The sequence below is a fragment of the Halichoeres trimaculatus genome, unplaced genomic scaffold, assembly GCF_033239565.1.
Source record: "Halichoeres trimaculatus isolate MK-OKI-2021-1 unplaced genomic scaffold, fHalTri1.1 fHalTri1_scaffold_20, whole genome shotgun sequence".
NCBI lineage: Eukaryota > Metazoa > Chordata > Actinopteri > Labriformes > Labridae > Halichoeres > Halichoeres trimaculatus.
This window is the reverse complement of record NW_027437198.1, coordinates 7,903,369-7,921,949: the sequence shown is the minus strand read 5'-3', so window position 1 is coordinate 7,921,949 and position 18,581 is coordinate 7,903,369. Positions and strand designations below refer to the sequence as shown.

The following is an 18,581-nucleotide window of genomic DNA, read 5'->3' as shown; positions in this document are numbered from 1 at the left end:
ATAAATAAATAAATAAATAAATAAAAACAACAATAAATAGTGGTTATTTAATTCAATTTAATTTAATTTAATTTAATATTTTATTTCACTTCATTTCATTTCATTTCATTTCATTTCATTTCATTTTATTTTATTTTATTTTATTTTATTTTATTTTATTTTATTTTGTTTTATTTTATTTCAATTAGGTCCACTAAAATATTCAGATCCACACTCCATACCACTAGTTGGCGGAAAAGCATCAATTCGTTGTTTGTCAACCGCCAATAAACCCCGAAGAAGAAAAAGAAAACAGCATGAAGACGAAGAAATAAACAATTGTTGCTGATTGTACTGATTGTACAAGATAGGCCGTGTGGTACGAATTGGGATTGCACCGTTAGAAGTTTTTGTCAGATGGAGGATCATAATTATCACGCAACACAGGAGCGTGAACCGCCTTCGTCAGAAAAACTAAAAAGAAAAGAACTGAAACGACAATTGGACAAGAAATACCAGAAAACGAGGATACAGATCGGCGATGCCTGTCACATGTGGAAGTCCATTAAGGAAGACCTGTGCTTGAAGTCTGACGCCGAAGTTGCCTGGATGCTATTGAACAAGTAAGAGGTTTTAGATTTTTTATTTTATTTTATTTTATTATTTTTTTTAGTATTTGTGTTTTCAGTCCCACTTTCGCTCAGTTATGTCAGTAGTAGTTATTATTTGAGTTTGTCTAGCCGTTTGTCATTGAGCAATCATATCTGTACCAAAGGTTATGTGATTACAAATAATGGAAACTAAAAGATGAAATCTGTCTCTTTACAGTTTGACAGGGAAGAAGGAAGACACCAACAGATTTAGCATATACACTGTAAAATACGTCAAAAACATGAAAGACATACCAAAGCGTCAACGAATGCAACAAAGTGTCCAGTGTAAACTCATAAGAAAAAAAGGAATGTCTCAGAGGAGGAGCTCTCAACCAGAAGACCCTGGATGGCCTGGTTTGGTACCCAAACATGTCAGGAGAAGTGTTGGTGAGTGGTGGACTGGCACAAACTGACCCCATAACCACTACTCTTTAAACATCATTGGTTTTTTTATGTAAAACTATACAACAAATATGAAAAAGCTAGCTTTATGTATTATGTCTCATTTAACAGATTCAGCTTTCTACACAGCTGCTTCTCCACCCACAGCTACTGTAAAAGAGGAAGAAGAGCAGTGACCATGATGTCAGAGAAAGGACTTATCTAGATGTTTATTCGTTGTTAAAATAAAAGTTGTTTGTATTAAAACTGTTGTTTGTCTTTCTTAAATCATATCTTGGTTTTTTTCTACCTTCATTCAGAGGATAGGACAGTGGATAGAGCAGAGGGCAGGAGAGAGTTGGAATGACTTGTTGGAGGAGAGCTGCAGGTTGGAATAGAACCCAGTCCGCAAGAGAATCACAGCCTCAGTATATGCAATGTGGGATTTAAACACTGAATCACTACACTTTCTTACTGTGATGTTGTTGTAACTAGTGGCACAGTGGTGAAGTTGGTTACCGCTCAGTCGGAGCATCATTCAATTTAATCTGGATTATAATGATCCAGATTTGGAAATACCATTTTTGCTATTCAGGATTATGTAACCTTTCATAGTTTTATGCCAGTTTATACACTGTATATTCAGTGCTCAAAAAAGGACAGAAAATCACAATGTGGGCTACCAACTCTGTGAAGAACAGCAGGTTGAAGAGCGAGCCAACATGGAGTCACTTTAAGTGTTGAGACAAAACACAAAAATAACATAAACATCCACTTCCATGTTTGGTGTTGTTTGTTATTGAAAACAGTTTGAGGGATTATTTTATAGGGACAAGATCATTTTATTTTTACTTTACTGAAAAGTTTTAATTGGTTGTCTGCTTTATCTGCTTTATAACTGTAACAAGTTAAATGTGAAAAATAAATAAAAGTTAATACACAAAATGATACAAATTATATATTATTAGACCAATTCTAAAATTTTACGACATTTTCTTTCTGGAATCCACCTTGAAATCCTACCCACTGTTAGGATCAGGAGAATTCTGTTTTTTGGATCAAAGTTACCCAAATCCTACTGAAAAGTTTTGAACAACACAAACTGAAGGTGTGATCCAGATTAAAACTAGGATTGGATTACCTGATCCAATGGGGTCATGTATTTAAAAGATTGGTCTGTTTGCTTGTGAACAACATAACTCAAAAAGTAACTAAAGGATCTTGATGAAATTTTCAGGAAATGTTCAAAATGGGATAAGGAAGAACTGATTAACTTTCTGGATTCAGGATTTTTTAAAGGATTTTTTTTATCATTGTGAGATAGGGCCGTTTTCACCATATGTGTATATAACTCCAAAATAAATGGTTGGATTGCTTTGCAAAACAATACAAGACAAGGTCACCATCATTTCTGACAGATGTAAAAGTAGGATCCAGATCCTGGCAATATTCTGGATACTAAGATCTGAAATATGAAATACGTACTAGGTCATCATAATTTTCAACACTGTCAGGAAACAAATTATTGTACAAACCTGCAACTAACACCAAATTGTTGCAGACAGTCTGCTGAAAGGGAGTATAACATTAAAGTAGGACTAAAGTGTTGGTGACAATCACAGTATGCTTGGCGGAGGTCAGCGCTCTCTGAGTGCTTTTCTAGTTTTGAAATGAAAACGCCTTCAGCTTTAACACCATTCAACAGAGACTTTATTTCCAGTTCAGCAATTAGTTTACTGCCTTCAAAAGAGTGTATTCATATATGAAGCAAAGAAATGCTACTGATGATAAGAGAAGAATTAATTCTACAAAGCAACAGTCTCCAGGATCCTTCATTTGGCACAGTGAATGAAACGACATTCACTGTTCAAACAATCAGTTATAAATAAATACAGAATGCATTACAGCAAGCAGCCAAATTTGTAATTTTCATCAACATAGTGCATACAACATCAAATCTGATAACAATGATAACTGTCATTAACAATAATGGTTGGAGATTGAGCAGAAGCAATATAATTTACAATCAGTGCATGCTTTAAGCATAATGACATTCATGACCTCACCTTGTCCTACATGTAATGTGACACTGGGTGACGATGCACTCCGGAAACAGCGAAGAATAAAAGAAACACTGTCTTTGTAAACAGTATTGCAACAACAGATGAACACTTAAGACATTAAATTATTTAACATTATATTTTGGCACTGAATTTTCATTACATACATATAATGAAAATAGATAACCTCCCCACACCTTGTAGAAGTGTATATATGAGGTTTATATATAATTTAGCATATATCAACCTCGATCAATATTAAGTCAGATATTTACATTCAATTTGTGTTTGTGTATGTGTGTGTATTTGTGTTACGCAGAGAGAAAGACAAAGTGAAGAAGAGGAATGATGGAAATTTACTCACGGTTGAAAATAAATTACTCTTTCCCCGTACTGTTTCATTTTGTAAAATACAACATGAGCAAATCTAAAAATGAAAGTAAAACATTCAGAGTGTGCCGTGTGGTCATGATTGTAACTTCAGATAGTTACGAATAAAGTATTGCCAAGTTCTGTGATATTTTGGCCTTTTAATAATTTAACGTGATAAATAAATTCAGAGCTCTTCACTCTCCACTCCTGCTCCTTTGCTTCCAACACTGTCTTTGTTTTAATTTGTTACCCTCTTAAGGCACCAGTCCTAATGACACAGAGTTGGACCGTGAAGTAGGACCCCCATTTGGCAGACTATCACATCAGTGCAACAAATCAGAATAATACACTGCCATGGCTTGAAAGGTCAGATAAAACCAGGGTAAAAAAAAACAAACAAACAAAAAAAAAACATGGATGATTCAAGGGGAGCTAGGCCTTAAGATACTACGAAATTTGTTTTCCAAAAGGATTTTTATCTTCTCGTGTTTTTTAATTCTCACCAAGAAGTTTTCTCTTTTAAATGGACACTTCATACTCCCGTGTATCCTGTGGAGATAAAACAGTAAAAAAATAAATCCTACAGAGGAAACATTCTGATCAAACCAGTTTACAGAATTTGCCTTACACTCACCCCTGCCTCATAAAGAGGGTTGTTAAAATCCGACTCCACCGTGATGGGACTGTAGGAGTGTGTGTGAGAGAGGGATTTCCAGAAGAGTGGCTTCCACTCTAGCCGACATATGCTGAAATAAAACAGATAACACAGTGAGTGCATCACATGTGAGAGTCAGAGCAGGCAGAGTAATTTGTCTGCTAACTCTGGACTCACTTTGTGTAGTACATGTAAATCCCTCCAATCAGGAGGATGACCAGGATGATCGGCAGAATGATTGCCAAAGCGATGTTCTCACTCAGGATCTGATGGGACGGCTCAAATGACTGGGAGACTGAGGATGATAAAAATGTAGTTTTAATTCACTCACAGGGAATTAGAGAAAAAACCTACATTATTTTCTTTCCTGCATCTGACATAACATTTGTAAAAAGACACTTTTCCTCTCTTTTTTTACCTACTTTCAGATACAGAGTTAAGAGGTGAAGTTTAAAACTGCTATGTTTCGGTGCACAAAAATATGAAACAGGCTTCCTTTTGTAGCAGCATCGAACATAGCACTGTTCCTTTAATCCCCACTAGATGGTGCCCCAGGTAAGAGTTTAAACCTACATGTAGAGGCGCAATTTTACAGAGCTCAAAATAAAAAAGGAGAAGCATTTACCCTCTAGTTTGTGATCATCCAGGAGCTCCTCATATGCCACTGTAGATAATATTAAAAAAAAACAAAGAGTCTTAGGATGCTGGTCTTTGATTGACAGCAGGGGACAGGATAAAACGTAGTGGTATTTTACCTTTGCAGAATGGTGGCGGGCTATTCCACTGAGAGGGGTGACCAGGCACACAGCTGATGATGACCTCTCCGATAAGCTCGTAGCCCTCATAACAGAAGAAGCGCAGAGTTTCTCCCGCCTGGTAGCTGTGCTTGTACAAAGTTTGGTAACCATTGTCAGGGACTCCTGGGTTTGGGCAAGGGTCGTATTTCACTGTTCAGGGGAAAAGAGAAAATCAGTCATGAATCTGCTCTTGTTTTATAAAGAAACACAAACTGGCAGACGAATGCAGGAGAAAGGACTTACAGACACACTTGGGGCTGCGATCGCTCCACTTGGGGGTACCGGTGTCTCGCCCATGGCAGGAGATCTGACTTGGACCCTCCAGCTGGTAGCCTTGGTTACAAGAGAAACGAACAACCGTCCCAACAGCAAAACCGGCCTCAGGCCTCACTGAGCGCGCTCCATTCACCACCTCACCTGGATCAGGGCACTGCTGGACTGAAGAGGACAGAGTGGTACATACACCACAGCATTTAATGGCATGCTGCCACAGGAGAGCATCAAAGTAATCCAATAACAAGAACAGAGGGATGATTATGAGAGTTGATTACCTCCGCCAAGGAGGTTATGTTTTTGGGAGAGTTTGTCTGTCTGTTTGTCCTTGAACTACATAACTCAAAAACTAAAAAAACAGATCTTGATGAAATTTTCAGGAAATGTTCAAAATGGGATAAGGAAGAAGTGATTTAATTTTGGAGGTGATCTGCATCACCGTCTAAATCAAGGACTTTTTTAAAGTATTCTTTATCATTGTGAGATAGGGCTGTTTTCACCATATGTGTATATAACTTCACGATAAATGGTCGGATTGCTTTGCAAAACAAAACAAGACAAGGTCACCATAATTTCAGACAGATGTAAAAGTACGATCCAGATCCTGCCAATATTCTGGATACTAAGATCTGGGATAAATTATGATCACCAAATTGTAGCAGACAGTCTGCTGAAAGGGAGTATAACATTAAAGTAGGACTAAAGTGTTGCATGATGATTAGAATATGCTTGGAGGAGGTCTGTGCTTTCTGAGTGTTTTTCTAGTTTAGGATGATTAAAACTGTTTCCAATACCAACATCTGACCAACTCAGCTATCTCTATTTTTATGGGGTTAGTTTGTGACAGAGCAACAAAGGTCTCAAGCTAGTTTGCTTTAATGTCAGCTTTTTTAAACCACAGAGGCATCCCTGTCTTTGTCAGCGCAGAAAACAGCTTACTCTAGGGTGAAAAACAACAAACCTGCAGACACCTTTAATGCTCACCAAAGCACATTTATATCCACACAAAAAGAGTATGACATTTTGCTTTGAATTCGTCCTCTTCTATCACCACAGCTCAGTCACTGAATTTCCTCATACTCCAGGAATCACTCAGATCTACACAGACTGCTAGACATGAAACAGGTCCTTGGTCTTAAATAGATCCCCAAAGCCTCACCTTTAACACATGTAGGTGGACTGCTGCTCCACGACAGATCCCACTGGCAGGTTATGATGTCAGAGCCGCTGATGTCATATCCTGGCTGGCACTGATAGGTCAGCACGCTGCCTCTCACAGGGGAGGAGTGGGATGAGCTGATCCAGCCAAACTCAATCTGAGGGAGGGTCGGGCAGGTGTCGTTGGGCTCCACCTCTGCACCACACAGAAAGAGGGTGAGGAAAGTCATTAAGAAAGATTTCTTTGTCGGTGGAAAAATGTACACTACTGCCTTAAAAATGTGACGTTTTCAGGAGGAGAGCTCTTACCGCGATAATGGATGAGGAATCCTTGACTCAGGATGAAACTGGAATCATCGGGGTCACTCTGAAACTGAATGGTGACCTCTGACCCCCCAGACACGACCTGGAAACGCTCTCTGGACCCCAGGTACTGTCCAATCACATGCGACATGAGATCCCGTCCGTCGAAAACAGTCAGCACATCAGTGTGGCGGATATTCAAACTTAGAGAAAACAAGAAAAAGGGAGAGTTGAGGTTTCACTTCAAAGAGCTCCTGTTGTTAAGACGAGCTATCCTCCCACATGTTGAATTCTGTTAGTCAGTGCGGAAAGAAAAGCTGAGAAACAGGAGGGGAAAGCTGCAGCATGGTAACACTTTTCCTCCCTTAACGCTGTTTTCGCTCTGAGGTACAAGTGTGCAAAAGATAAACAGCACAGTCTTTGCTCATTTCACAATGATCTGATTCAAGATCATAAACTTTAATATCAAGAAACAAAAACTGTGTTAAAGCAGTGAACATGTGCGGCAAGCTTCAGATGATGGTCACCAGGGTAATGATTTAACCAATTTTTCCTTATCAAAGACATTCAGAAATTGAATAAGTGGAGGGTTTGTAAACCCATCCACTGAAAACATTTCTGTGTTTCTGTGCCATCAAATTTCTCCATCCCCTGCCAGCGCTCGTCCTCTAATACAGCGTACAGCAGAGCCTTGGCATGGCAGATGCTGTTTTTTCTGGCAGAACGAAGAGATTATCCTACACATTTAGCATCAGCTAGCTGCATTACATTTAGTGCCAGAGCACGGTGTTGTTACAAACAATGAATACCTTGTTTTAACCACCAAATACAGGATAATGAAAGATGGCGCTGAGCATACACTGTGGGAAAATCTGTCAGACAATTTTTTTTTTGTCTGTGGTTGAAATGATGAGAAAATGCAACATGTTGCTTAATACAGCACTGGAACCGTAATAGTGAATGTGTCTGACCACCATTCTCTGAGTTGTGATACCATCCATCCCCAGGGGGAAGTTAGATTAAAGGTCCCATATTATGCAAAAATCACTTTATTAAGTCTTTTAGTGAAATTTGTGGGTCTTTGGCTTTCCTTCCAGCCCACAAAATGTGATATCTAATGACAAAACCTGTACTTAGTAGTGCTTGTGAATGTAAAATCCAGACCTAAAACGAGCTGTTTGGATTTTGGGGATTTGCCGACGTCAGCGATTTCCTTTTTTGACCTATCAGGAGCAAGTCTGTACTGATTGGTCCGCCAGAGCAGATACCCCTGAACGCCTTCCCTGCCCACTCCTCTCCCAGCTGCTGGAGAGAAATCTCTTTAACAGCAAAGACAAGAATGCTGAATTTGAAGGGCCATCACTGCTCTGTTTTTGGCTGTAAACAGCCACATAGTTCCATGCTCAGGTTTCCCATCTCAGAAGAAGACAAGTCTAAGTGGCTAGAGTTCATTTATCAAGGAAATGTGCCAGCTACACTCAGTCAAACTCTGCATATGTGTGCTAGTCACTTCACGGCCGACTGCTTTTCCAACTTTGGACAGTACAACAGAGGGCTAGCGTATAGACTGGTCCTGAATCCAGGCGCATTACCAACCATCCACCAACAAACCTGGGACCCTGGAAATGTGAGTATTTTAAATGCTGTGTGCTGTGGAGCAGATGTAAGAGCTTTTCCTCAGTGTCCCCCTGTCTCTGTGTTAGCTTCAGGATGCTAACTTTAGCTGCGGTTAGCCGGTTGTTTTATCCTGTAATGTTACGGTAAATGAGCTTAGCTGTTTTCTAAACATTGTGCACTTGGAGCTTGTGGAGCCGCTCTCAGTGACCCGGAAGAGTGGGGCAGTATCAGCCGTGACTCATTTACATTTGGAGCCCATGCCCACTAAATCAGAGCTTTCTGAACAGAGGGGCTATGAGAGCCTGGAAACAATGCTGCTGTACTTGATTTATTGGCTTTTTGGACCAAAACATGTTACTACCATTTCATGAAGACATCAATGATCCATATTAAACTGCAGAAAAGGAGCAGAATATGGGACCTTTAATGAAAAGAAAAAATAGAAGCAGTGCTTGTCATCATTCTCCATTTTTGCAGAGGTTATGTTTGTTGTGTGTCTTTGTTTTACATACACTTGAAATGTATGGTGGGCTGCTTTTTTGCCACTGAAACCTTGATTTAAGAACACTCACATCTGGACATCCAGCTCGATGCGTTTCTCCTCATTGCCATGGATTTGCCAAACACAGTCCAGGCCCTTGGAGTAGCTCTGGGGCCAATCAGGAGACAGAATGGTACCAGAGGGCTCGGTCAGTTCTCCTCCACACAGAGCTTAAAAACAAAGAGAGAGGAAAAGGAGACGTGAGCTGAGGACTGGGAGTGAGAGACGATGATAAAAGGGCTGATGAAATAAAAGCAGAGATCAGGAAAAGAAGAGCAAGTGGAGGAAAATTAATTATTGATAGAGAGAGAAAAGTAAAGACATCAAATGATCAAGAGGAGCTGATAAAGACGTCACAGCGTGCTGAGAAAAGAGAGATGTACTGCTTAGTAAATATCATCATCAGCAACAGCTGCATTAAAAATGTAATGTGTTACATATATGCATGTTTCCGTGACGCCTTTTAAAACCAGAGCTCACCGATTTCCTCCCTACCCATCATTTGTTATTCTGAAGGCAGCGCAAAAACATAATATTATTCATTGAATTATGCAAAGAGCGATCACTTTTAGGAGGTTACTTTAATGTGAGAACAGGAGCTGCCTGAACAGCTTTAACAGTCTGTTGAAGGGCCTAAGACGACTGAAGGATGCAAACTCAAGTGTTTCGCTGCTATTTTTAGAGGCTGGAGGCTGAAAAGTTTGGGAACCTTTGACTCAGACTATTCCTACAGTCTGAGACTTAAAGTGTAATAATAAAGCTGGTTTATTTTTCTCTCTGAGGCATCTTTGTGGTCATTTCAGCACATAATTTCTCACAGATAGAGGGTTAATAAAAGTTTCAATCCTGCAGATGGAAAGTAAGAAGCAGTTTTTCTTTGAAATAAACACTACTAATTATATACCACCTGCCAGCTTCATGTAATCAGTAAGCCTGGGACAATAGTAAATACATCAATCAATCATACAATAAATAAAATATACTGGATAATTTTGCCAGCCTCAAAATATCCCCATGTGGGAATATGTTTGTTTTCCTCGTCTCTTGCCTTTAGAACAGGCTGGATGTCCACAGTCAGCTGGGTGCGTTTGTTCCCCAGCAGCATGAACAGAGTGAACCCTCTTGTCAGTCATCCAAAATCTTTGTCACCTGCTAGCATCAGGCTAGCGCAAACACTCAGCAAGTGAGTGAAGCAAGTCAGCCTCATGAGCTTGTCAGGGGCAACACAGGTTAACGTAGCAGATATCAGGAGGAAAAAAAGATGATTGTAAAATGAAACGCCACAGCCCCAGAGTAGAAATATTTCAGGTTCAAACCGAATGAGCGAAGTGAGCCAATCAACATGGACAAGCTAGTGTGCAGCAACAAAAAAAAGGTAACACAACAAACTCACAATCACCCGATCCAATTACAGAGGTAAAAAATAATTATATTACTTAAAAATATATAATACTCAAATAAAGGTTTATTGCATTTGAGAGAGTGTATTGCATTATTATGATATATTATTTTACATTAGTGGTTAACTTGGTCTTAAAATAATATTGTCGATAACAGTATTTATCGTCAATAATTGTGGGACAATATATCGTCCAGCAAAATTTGTTATTGGCCCAGGCCTAGTAATCAGCAGCTTATCAAAGAGGAAGTCCTCCAGCATTGGTAGGACCCAAAACATGTTCTGACGTTCCCCGATTTGAGCCAACATGGTTGTTGTATTGACCTCTTGTGAGCCCAAACCATAGACTGTATAAAACGTGGACGTAGTCTCCCTGACGTCACTCGTCTGTTTCTGAAACAGTAAATGAAGCACATCGGCTATAGCAACCACATTGGTAGTGGCAAGGGCTTCGGGTATAGCTACAGGGCGCCAGTCAGTCATGTGACCCTGTGCTTTGTCTCTGATTGGGCAAGCTCGCGATCTCCGAACGGCCAAGTTTAAAAAAATTCAACCCCCATACAGTGTGTGCCGATGGTAGAATTAGGGACTCAGACAGGGGACTTTTTTTTTAACCAGGCTGTAAACAGGTTAATTTCTGCTTTGAAAATGGCTTTTTTTGGCTTAGTGTGTGCGTGACTTCCGCTACTTCGGGAGCCAGCCTCAAGTGGACACTGGAGAAACAGCAGATTTTAGCACTTCAGCATTGTCACATATTCTTAGACCTGGGGTTTCCACTTGCCCAAACCTCCACTAAGTGCTCTCTCTCGGGAGCCAGACGAGTTCAAAAGTGCCCTCTTGGGGGCTGAAACATGTGCTAAAGTGCTCTCTTGGGGGCCAAAGTGTATGCTTTAGTACCCTCCTAGTTGGCAAAACTGCCTTCTTGAGTGGAAAATTGTGTCCTAAAGGGCCCTCTTGGGAGTCAAAACATGCACTATAGTTACCTCTTGGCTAGTTGAAATATAACAAACTGCTTCTTTGTTGTCAAAAACATGGGCTCAAGTTCCCTTTGAATAGTTTGTGCATGCCAGTGCCATCCAGCATGGCCGACATGGAGATAACCGGAGAGCTCTGACCTCTTGTGTTCAGAGAACTTCTCTTCTCTTCTCTTTTCTTCTTTCTGTTTGGGCTCACAGTGCTTTCTCACAAGCAGAAACACACAACATACAGTATGTCTATCATGAGGGTTGAAACTACATCGTCTGACTCAAAGGAACACCTTCCAGCTTGATTTCTGTGTCTGATGCTCTCAGTTTCAGAGTGTTTGCTTTTACTCTTACTTCAACATTTTGACACTTGAAACAGCCTCTTCAGCTCGTTTCAGTTTGCGTTGTAATAAATTAATTAATAACCTCAAACACAACCTGACCAAACTCCATCTGCTTTGTAAATATCTTAAAAGCAACTAGGAGGATATTCTGTTTGTACTCGTTTTGGCAGCAGTCGGAGACAATGCCGTACTAATCCTGTAAACGTGTTCCTCTTATTTTCTGATCAAATGGATCAAACTGTTTTCTTTAAACTGGTTTCTATCCCACTCACTGGGAAACTTTGCTGCGGGAAATGTAAACAAAGACAATCCTGACTTTCATGCTCAGCTTGAAATCTGACCCAACAGCAGCAGTTTCAGGCAGTAATCTTCTACCTGATGGTCCTGATGTTGGTGTTAGTGGGATGAGGTGTGAGTGTTAAATAAGATCTGTTTCATAACCAGTCAGTGACTCCTCATTAGCACTTCAAGTTGCCTTAAATCACCAAACTGGAGCCGGGAAACAACAGAACAAAGGTCAGTGACTCATGGAGTCTGTGGCTCTGATCAGAGGAAACAGTGGGATACCTCTGCACACAGGCTCGCTGTCATTCCAGTGAGGATTACTGGGGTCGACGCACTCGATGGTGGCTGAGCCTTGTTCCATGACGAAGCCTGGCGAGCAGGCGAAGGTGACGGTGGTGCCCAGCTGATACGTGATGTCACTGCTGCTGAAGTTCCCGTGTGGCATGTAGGGCTCCCAGCAGTGCTCGTCGTCAAAAGCTGAGAGAAGAAAACAGAGACTGTGTGATCTTTCTGATCTAATCAGAGGTTTTAAATAGTTTGGGGATTCTGTCAGAAGAAATGAAGCAACTGCAACAACTAAGCTGAGAAGGGAACAGCTTTTCACTTGAGCCAAGAATGACCCAGAATCTCAAGCCATTCTGGATAGAAAAAGCAGGTGTGAAGTGCTAAAAGCTTCAGAGTTGTGCATCTCCAGAGCCTAAAATAAATCCCTCTGGAGCGTGGGCAGACTGTAAGCTCTTGTGTGGCTCATTATTGCTCTCTTAAATACAGCAACAACAAATCTATGAGCAGAAAGCTTTGGTTTCAGCGAGTGCTGCAGTCCATTAACTCTATACATGACCACATTAATATCCCTAAATAACCCCAAACACAGCCACACGACACCACCAGCTCTTTGGAGTTCTTGTAATTGATTGTTCTTTTAATTATGCCATGAATCATAATTATCTTGTTTTCAGGCTGACAGCTGACCCAGGCCTCCAGTGTTATTTAATAATAAAGCACTCCTGCAGCTTCATTTGTGTTTGTGGGAAAATCCTTGATGTAAGGAGGGAGAAGGAGCAGGCTGTGTGTCTGCGTTTTCTCCGCTCACCCTCGTATCGGAGCGCCAGCAGCAGAGGGATGGAGGAAGAATCGGCAGTGAGCTCCAGGTGCAGCGTGGAGCTCTCGCTCAGCAGCCCACGCTCTGGGACGTCATCCAGGTCTGAGTCAAAGAGCGGAGGGGACAGGGTGCTGTTTCCACTTCGCACAATTAACCTGAGAGGAACAAGAGACGCTAAGTGACAAACGGAAGACGTGATTGTAATGTTACTATCAGGATCTAGAGAAAGGCATGACTGTGTATGGATACCACCAGACTTAAAATAATACTTTTTAAGGTCCCATATTATGTCTTTTAGTAAAATTTGTGAGTCTTTGGCTTTCCTCCCAGCCCACAAAATGTGATATTTAATGACAAAACCTGTAGTTAGTAGTGCTTGTGAATGTAAAATCCTGACCTAAAATGAGCTCTTTGGATTTTGGGGATTTGCCGACATCAGCGATTCCCTTTTTTGACCAATCAGAAGCAAGTCCGACCTGATTGGTCCGCCAGAGCGGATACCCCTGAACGCCCTCCCTGCCCACTCCCCTCTCCGCTGCTGCTCCAGAAGCCATCACTGCTCTGTTTTTGGCTGTAAACAGCCACTTAGTTCCATGCACAAGCTTCCCATCTCAGAAGACAAGACTAAGTGGCTAGAGTTCATTTATCAAGGAAATGTGCCAGCTACACTCAGTAAAACTGTACATGTGTGTGCTAGTCACTTCACGGCCGACTGCTTTTCCAACTTTGGACAGTACAACAGAGGGCTAGCGTATAGACTGGTCCTGAATCCAGGCACATTACCAACCATCCACCAACAAACCTGGGACCCTGGAAATGTGAGTATTTTAAATGCTGTGTGCTGTGGAGCAGATGTAAGAGCTTTAACTCAGTGTTCCCCCTGTCTCTGTGTTAGCTTCAGGATGCTTACTTTAGCTGCGGTTAGCCAGTTGTTTTATCCTGTAATGTTACGGTAAACGAGCTTCGCTGTTTTCTAAACATTGTGCACTTGGAGCTCGTGGCACCGCTCTCAGTGATGCTGAAGAGCGGGGCAGTATCAGCGGTGGCTCATTTACATATGAAGGTCACGCCCACTAAATCAGAGCGTTCTGAACAGAGGGGCTATGAGAGCCTGGAAACAATGCTGCTGTGATTGATTTATTGGCTTCTTGGACCAAAACATGTTACTACCATTTCATTAAGACATCAATGATCCATATTAAAATGCAGAAAAGGAGCAGAATATGGGACCTTTAAGAAGTTGACACTCCAATCATGGAGTCAGTGCAGTCAAAACGTACTTATCGTCATCTTCATCCAGAGCAATCCTCTCAAAGTGCAGGTGGAGTCTGTGTCCCTCTTTGGCTTCGATTAACCAATGACAGCTCAGGTTGTTTCCATTGCTGTGGTTACTGACAGACGGAGGAGGAGATAGGATCCGGCCCACTGTTGCATTACGAATCCACCCTCCACAAGACACAGCTTCCAAAAAACAAACAACAACACAATAACTCCATATTAATGTTTGAAGAAGCCCCAGAACAGTGTTTACACAAAGCTGGAGCAGGTTACTGACCGACACACTGAGGCTCCGCCGTGCTCCAGTGGGGCTGTGTGGTGTTCACGCAGGTAGCCACCTCGTGGCCGCGGACCTGGAAACCTGGATCACAGTGGAAGTGGGCCTGACCTCCTGGATGGATGTCTGTCACTGTCACTCCTCCGTTCTCGGGAGAAGACGGGAACGGGCAGGAGAGCAGGAACGCTGTGGGAGGGGTCAAAGCTGCAAGGTCAGTTTGTTTATCTGACGCCAGCAGACATCACGGCTTCTTGTTTTCATCTCTAGAACTTTCTCTGTTGCTTTCCCGATTCCTAATGAGCATGCAGCTCTTTTATAGATCTCTGTTTCCTCCTTGTTTCTCAAATGTTGTCTAGTTGATGCTGGACTTAAAAAAGAAGAATTCAGAAACTTAAAACTCAGGGATAATTCCTGATTCAGAAACTTTCAAATGAAGGTGTTTGGTGATGTGTGGAAAGGCTCAGAGTTAAGGAAATAGAGCACTGAGCTTTACTTCATATTTTAATGCTTGCATGCTTTCACTTTTTTAATCCAGCCACAGAGCAGGTTTTCATCAATACCGAATAATCCGAATGCTTTCAAATAAAATCTGTGGCTGTTCAGTTAACCCCTTGATGCCTGTTGTTGCAAATTTGCGACATACCCTGTCATGTCTTGATGCAGCTGAAACGACCTTTGTCACAAACCAAAGATGGTATCAGATCCTCTTTGTCACAATATATTGATCAGGGGATGAACTTCTCATGTCTATATCAATAATATAACTTAGTTATTACTATTGTGTGTACTCTGCTCAAATATACAATCTCCACTCAATGGATTAAAACAATCTATTTTCTATAATTGTTAATAAACTCAGGCAGTAAGAGGTTGAAGGCCAGAGCTTCAGTTTACCTTGGTAGTGGAGGCTAAAGGTGCCGTGGTTGTTCTGCTGGAGGCTGCGGTAGTGAATGTACACCTGATTAGTTGCACTGCGGATCACCTGACCCTCCCTCATCAAGGTCTCGTTAGCCAGGAGCTCAAGTCCTGAACCTCCGTAGCCCATGATGGTCAGGGACTCCTTCTTAGAGAGGTTAACCTTCCTCACCTGGAGGGAGAAAACATCCACTAATGAGATTCTCCTGTTTCAGAGGATTTTAACCAACACTGACCTCCAATTTTCTCTAGAATTTACTCTAAATAATAAATGTGTGTTAATCATTTTGCATTATCTACAATCATTTATCACATTTACAACTAACATTGAATATAAAAATCTAATTTTATTATTTTCACAGGTAAAAACAAAAAATACTGTACACGCAAGGCCAAGATTTCTGTTGGAGGGAACTATTTAATCCAGTTCTCTTGCACCAAATTTTTTTGATTGACGAGAGGTTGTCATGGATGGAGCATATTAAGCTTATCAATAACAAAGTGATGAAGTCTATTGGCATCATCAGGAAAATTCTTGCTTTCGCTACTAAGAATACTCTTCCTACATTGTATGACTTATTGTCCATTTATGATATTAATACTCTTAAATCTTGTATATTTATTTATAAATATATTCATCTACCATATTTTCTCCCAGAGTCTTTTATGTATTTTTTTTTACAATCAATTCTCAGATTCATTTGCACAATACCAAACATGCTATTAAGCTTCATACTCCCTTTTGCCGTACTTCACAGTGTCAGTTTGTTTTTTCCTTACAGAGGTTCATTAATTCCATATCACAAAAACATCTACTTCTTGACCAATTTTAAGTTCAGACTTAAGTCATATATAATACATAAAGATCCCAAAGCTTCTGTTTGTTCTCAGTCATAATTTATTCATTTGCTTGTTGTTTGATTGTTGTTGAGTTAATTTGAGTTTATTTTATTTTATTAAATTTTATTTCTTTTTCTTTTTGTATTTTTATTATTAATTCTATTTGGGGGAGATATCTTGGATAAGCCCACTTTGGGTTTTTTGTCACCTCTCCAGTACTTTCTTGCATTTTTTATTCTTTATACCAATGTAACTGTTTCTAATTTACAGTGCAAATGAATAAATAAAATAAAATAAAATAAAATAAAATAAACACTAACACATATAGACTGAAAAGACACATATTATCAACATTACCTGAATCTCCACACCATAACCTGAATACACTGTGATGCTGTAAGTGCACTCCAATGGGGAATAGGAAGATGTTGATGCAGGATCTGGGGACTCAATAACATCTTCCATTGCTGACAAGGTTGCATTGCATTGTACTGTGGAAAGAAAGGGGGTAAAATAAAAAAAAAAAAACAGCTTCAAAAACAGTAAACGTACTTGTTAGTGTGAATTACAGCAGCATGATTCAAAACTACTGCAGCAGGAGCACTTTGGCTATGAGCTATGACAGGAGATCAAACTTTGATTTATCAGACCCTGCTCTCCAGCATCACCTTTTCTTTAGCAGCTTTGTTATGAAACTGGGACTTACCCCTACAACATGTTATCATAATGATTTCAAAGACATATTTTTAAAATAATTAAAGTATCATTTAGCTCCCTTAATGTAAAATTTGATGGTACAAAAAAGACACAGCTCTAGAAAACATGTCATCAAGAAACAACACTTTGGAATAAAGATTTGACCGAGTGATGAAAGACGATGAGTAAAACGCGGTACCTGCTTCTCTCTACTCTCTTTAAGGTTCTGCATTAAATGAAGGCTTTTGTGCTTGAGCTGAAATTGAAGGATTACACAGAGGCCTCCCTGAAATTAGAGGGTGCAGATTGGCCACACATACTTCTCTTGAAGCTCTCAGATGCAGGCCACTGCTGTAATGATTTAGTACACTGAAAGGAAGACCTTGATCCCACAAGCAATTGTGTCTTGCTGACATTGTGCTGAATTATAGCCACATAGGTCAGACTCTGCCTGGCCAACATTATGGCTATAATCAAATTAAAGCTCTATATCTGTCCTGCATACAGATGTAGTCACTGGTGGAGCCGTGCATGAAAGCAGAGCTGGGGGAGGTTTTCTTTGTGATTGAGGATAGTTTAATGAAACTGAGACTTACCCAGTTTACCCACTGAGACCAACTCTTTAAAAGCTGGTCAAAATTAACAAATGCAAATTAAAACAATCCAAAACTATCAAACAGATTTCAGTAGAAGAAAATCTCAGATGTTGTAACAAATGGAGGTTTCTCCCTGCTGTTACCATACAACACCAACCATACCAAGTCTATTTATAAAGCACTGTGAATAACAACCACAGCTGTAAACACAGTGCTGTACAGGTTAGAGAACGACTGATATGGATTTCTACAGGTCGATACCGATTATTTGTTGTCAAGGAGGCAGATAACCGATATTTGAGGCCGATTTTAATTTGCAGTCAAAGTGCAAATATTGGCGTACAAAATTTGAACAGTACAAACTCCAACACTTAACTGCAATCAAATACATTTAAGCATGAGTTTATTAAACGGCTCCCAGGCTTAGCAGCATGTTTCATAAAGTTTAATGAAAAAATAAAAATATAAATAGCTCAAGTGTTCTACAGTAAATAAAGTTTTCCAAAATTTCAATGTAACTGCAATAACTGTAACAACTGCACTGCTGATTGGCTGTTTCCCAAACCATGGCTCTGCTTGTAACCAATCAGATTGTACTGTGGGTGGGACAGTGCTGGGGACTGAGTAGTGACTGCAGACAGCGGAGCCACAACAACACAGTTTTAAATTTGTTTTTTTATCGGCCGTCAGATTAAAAAAAAAAGGCAGATGCTGATCTGCTTCAAAATGCCAAATATTGCCCGATTATTAGTCTATCCCTAGTACAGGTAGATAAATATAAAAAGATAAAAACAGATGAGAATAAACAGACATATAAAAGAAAACATACTCAAAACAATTAAAAGAAAATAAAAAGGAATGAGTTGATTCTTTGGTGGGAATTTGATGCTCTTTATACACAAAACTACAGAGCATTTATGTGCTGTTAGGAGGTTTTGGAGTGACACTGAAAGCACAGGTCTTCATATAAGGAGCAGAGAATAAATATTTTAATGCTAAGGCCACTTTGATGCAACACACTTCAAACAGGAGCAAACTTAAACTGGTTCTGCCTCTTTATTCATGCTGTGTTTTTAACCCTCTGTACATTTACAG

The 18,581-nt window shown here is 40.3% G+C and overlaps 1 protein-coding gene and 1 long non-coding RNA gene across 3 annotated transcripts in view; one reads left to right on the top strand and one right to left on the bottom strand.

Annotated features, from left to right (window-relative positions):
- Positions 1 to 267: 267 nt before the first annotated feature.
- Positions 268 to 1,271, top strand: LOC141809934 (uncharacterized). Its single transcript, XR_012600024.1, has 3 exons — positions 268 to 602; positions 808 to 1,019; positions 1,146 to 1,271. It is a non-coding gene; the product is annotated as an uncharacterized LOC141809934 (long non-coding RNA).
- Positions 1,272 to 2,700: 1,429 nt separating this feature from the next.
- sez6l2 (seizure related 6 homolog (mouse)-like 2) overlaps positions 2,701 to 18,581 on the bottom strand; it is a 20,302-nt gene continuing 4,421 nt past the window's right edge. For both annotated transcript variants that reach the window (XM_074696138.1, XM_074696139.1), the window contains exons 5-19: positions 16,552 to 16,685; positions 15,334 to 15,526; positions 14,440 to 14,625; positions 14,165 to 14,345; positions 12,876 to 13,039; positions 12,065 to 12,259; positions 8,821 to 8,959; positions 6,638 to 6,834; positions 6,330 to 6,524; positions 5,141 to 5,335; positions 4,856 to 5,047; positions 4,726 to 4,764; positions 4,278 to 4,395; positions 4,080 to 4,191; positions 2,701 to 3,994 (exon numbers count right to left, since the gene is read on the bottom strand). In XM_074696138.1, coding sequence (XP_074552239.1) covers positions 3,965 to 3,994; positions 4,080 to 4,191; positions 4,278 to 4,395; positions 4,726 to 4,764; positions 4,856 to 5,047; positions 5,141 to 5,335; positions 6,330 to 6,524; positions 6,638 to 6,834; positions 8,821 to 8,959; positions 12,065 to 12,259; positions 12,876 to 13,039; positions 14,165 to 14,345; positions 14,440 to 14,625; positions 15,334 to 15,526; positions 16,552 to 16,685 — 2,270 coding nt within the window. In that variant the 3' untranslated portion in view covers positions 2,701 to 3,964. The remainder of the gene's footprint in view (positions 3,995 to 4,079; positions 4,192 to 4,277; positions 4,396 to 4,725; positions 4,765 to 4,855; positions 5,048 to 5,140; positions 5,336 to 6,329; positions 6,525 to 6,637; positions 6,835 to 8,820; positions 8,960 to 12,064; positions 12,260 to 12,875; positions 13,040 to 14,164; positions 14,346 to 14,439; positions 14,626 to 15,333; positions 15,527 to 16,551; positions 16,686 to 18,581) is intronic.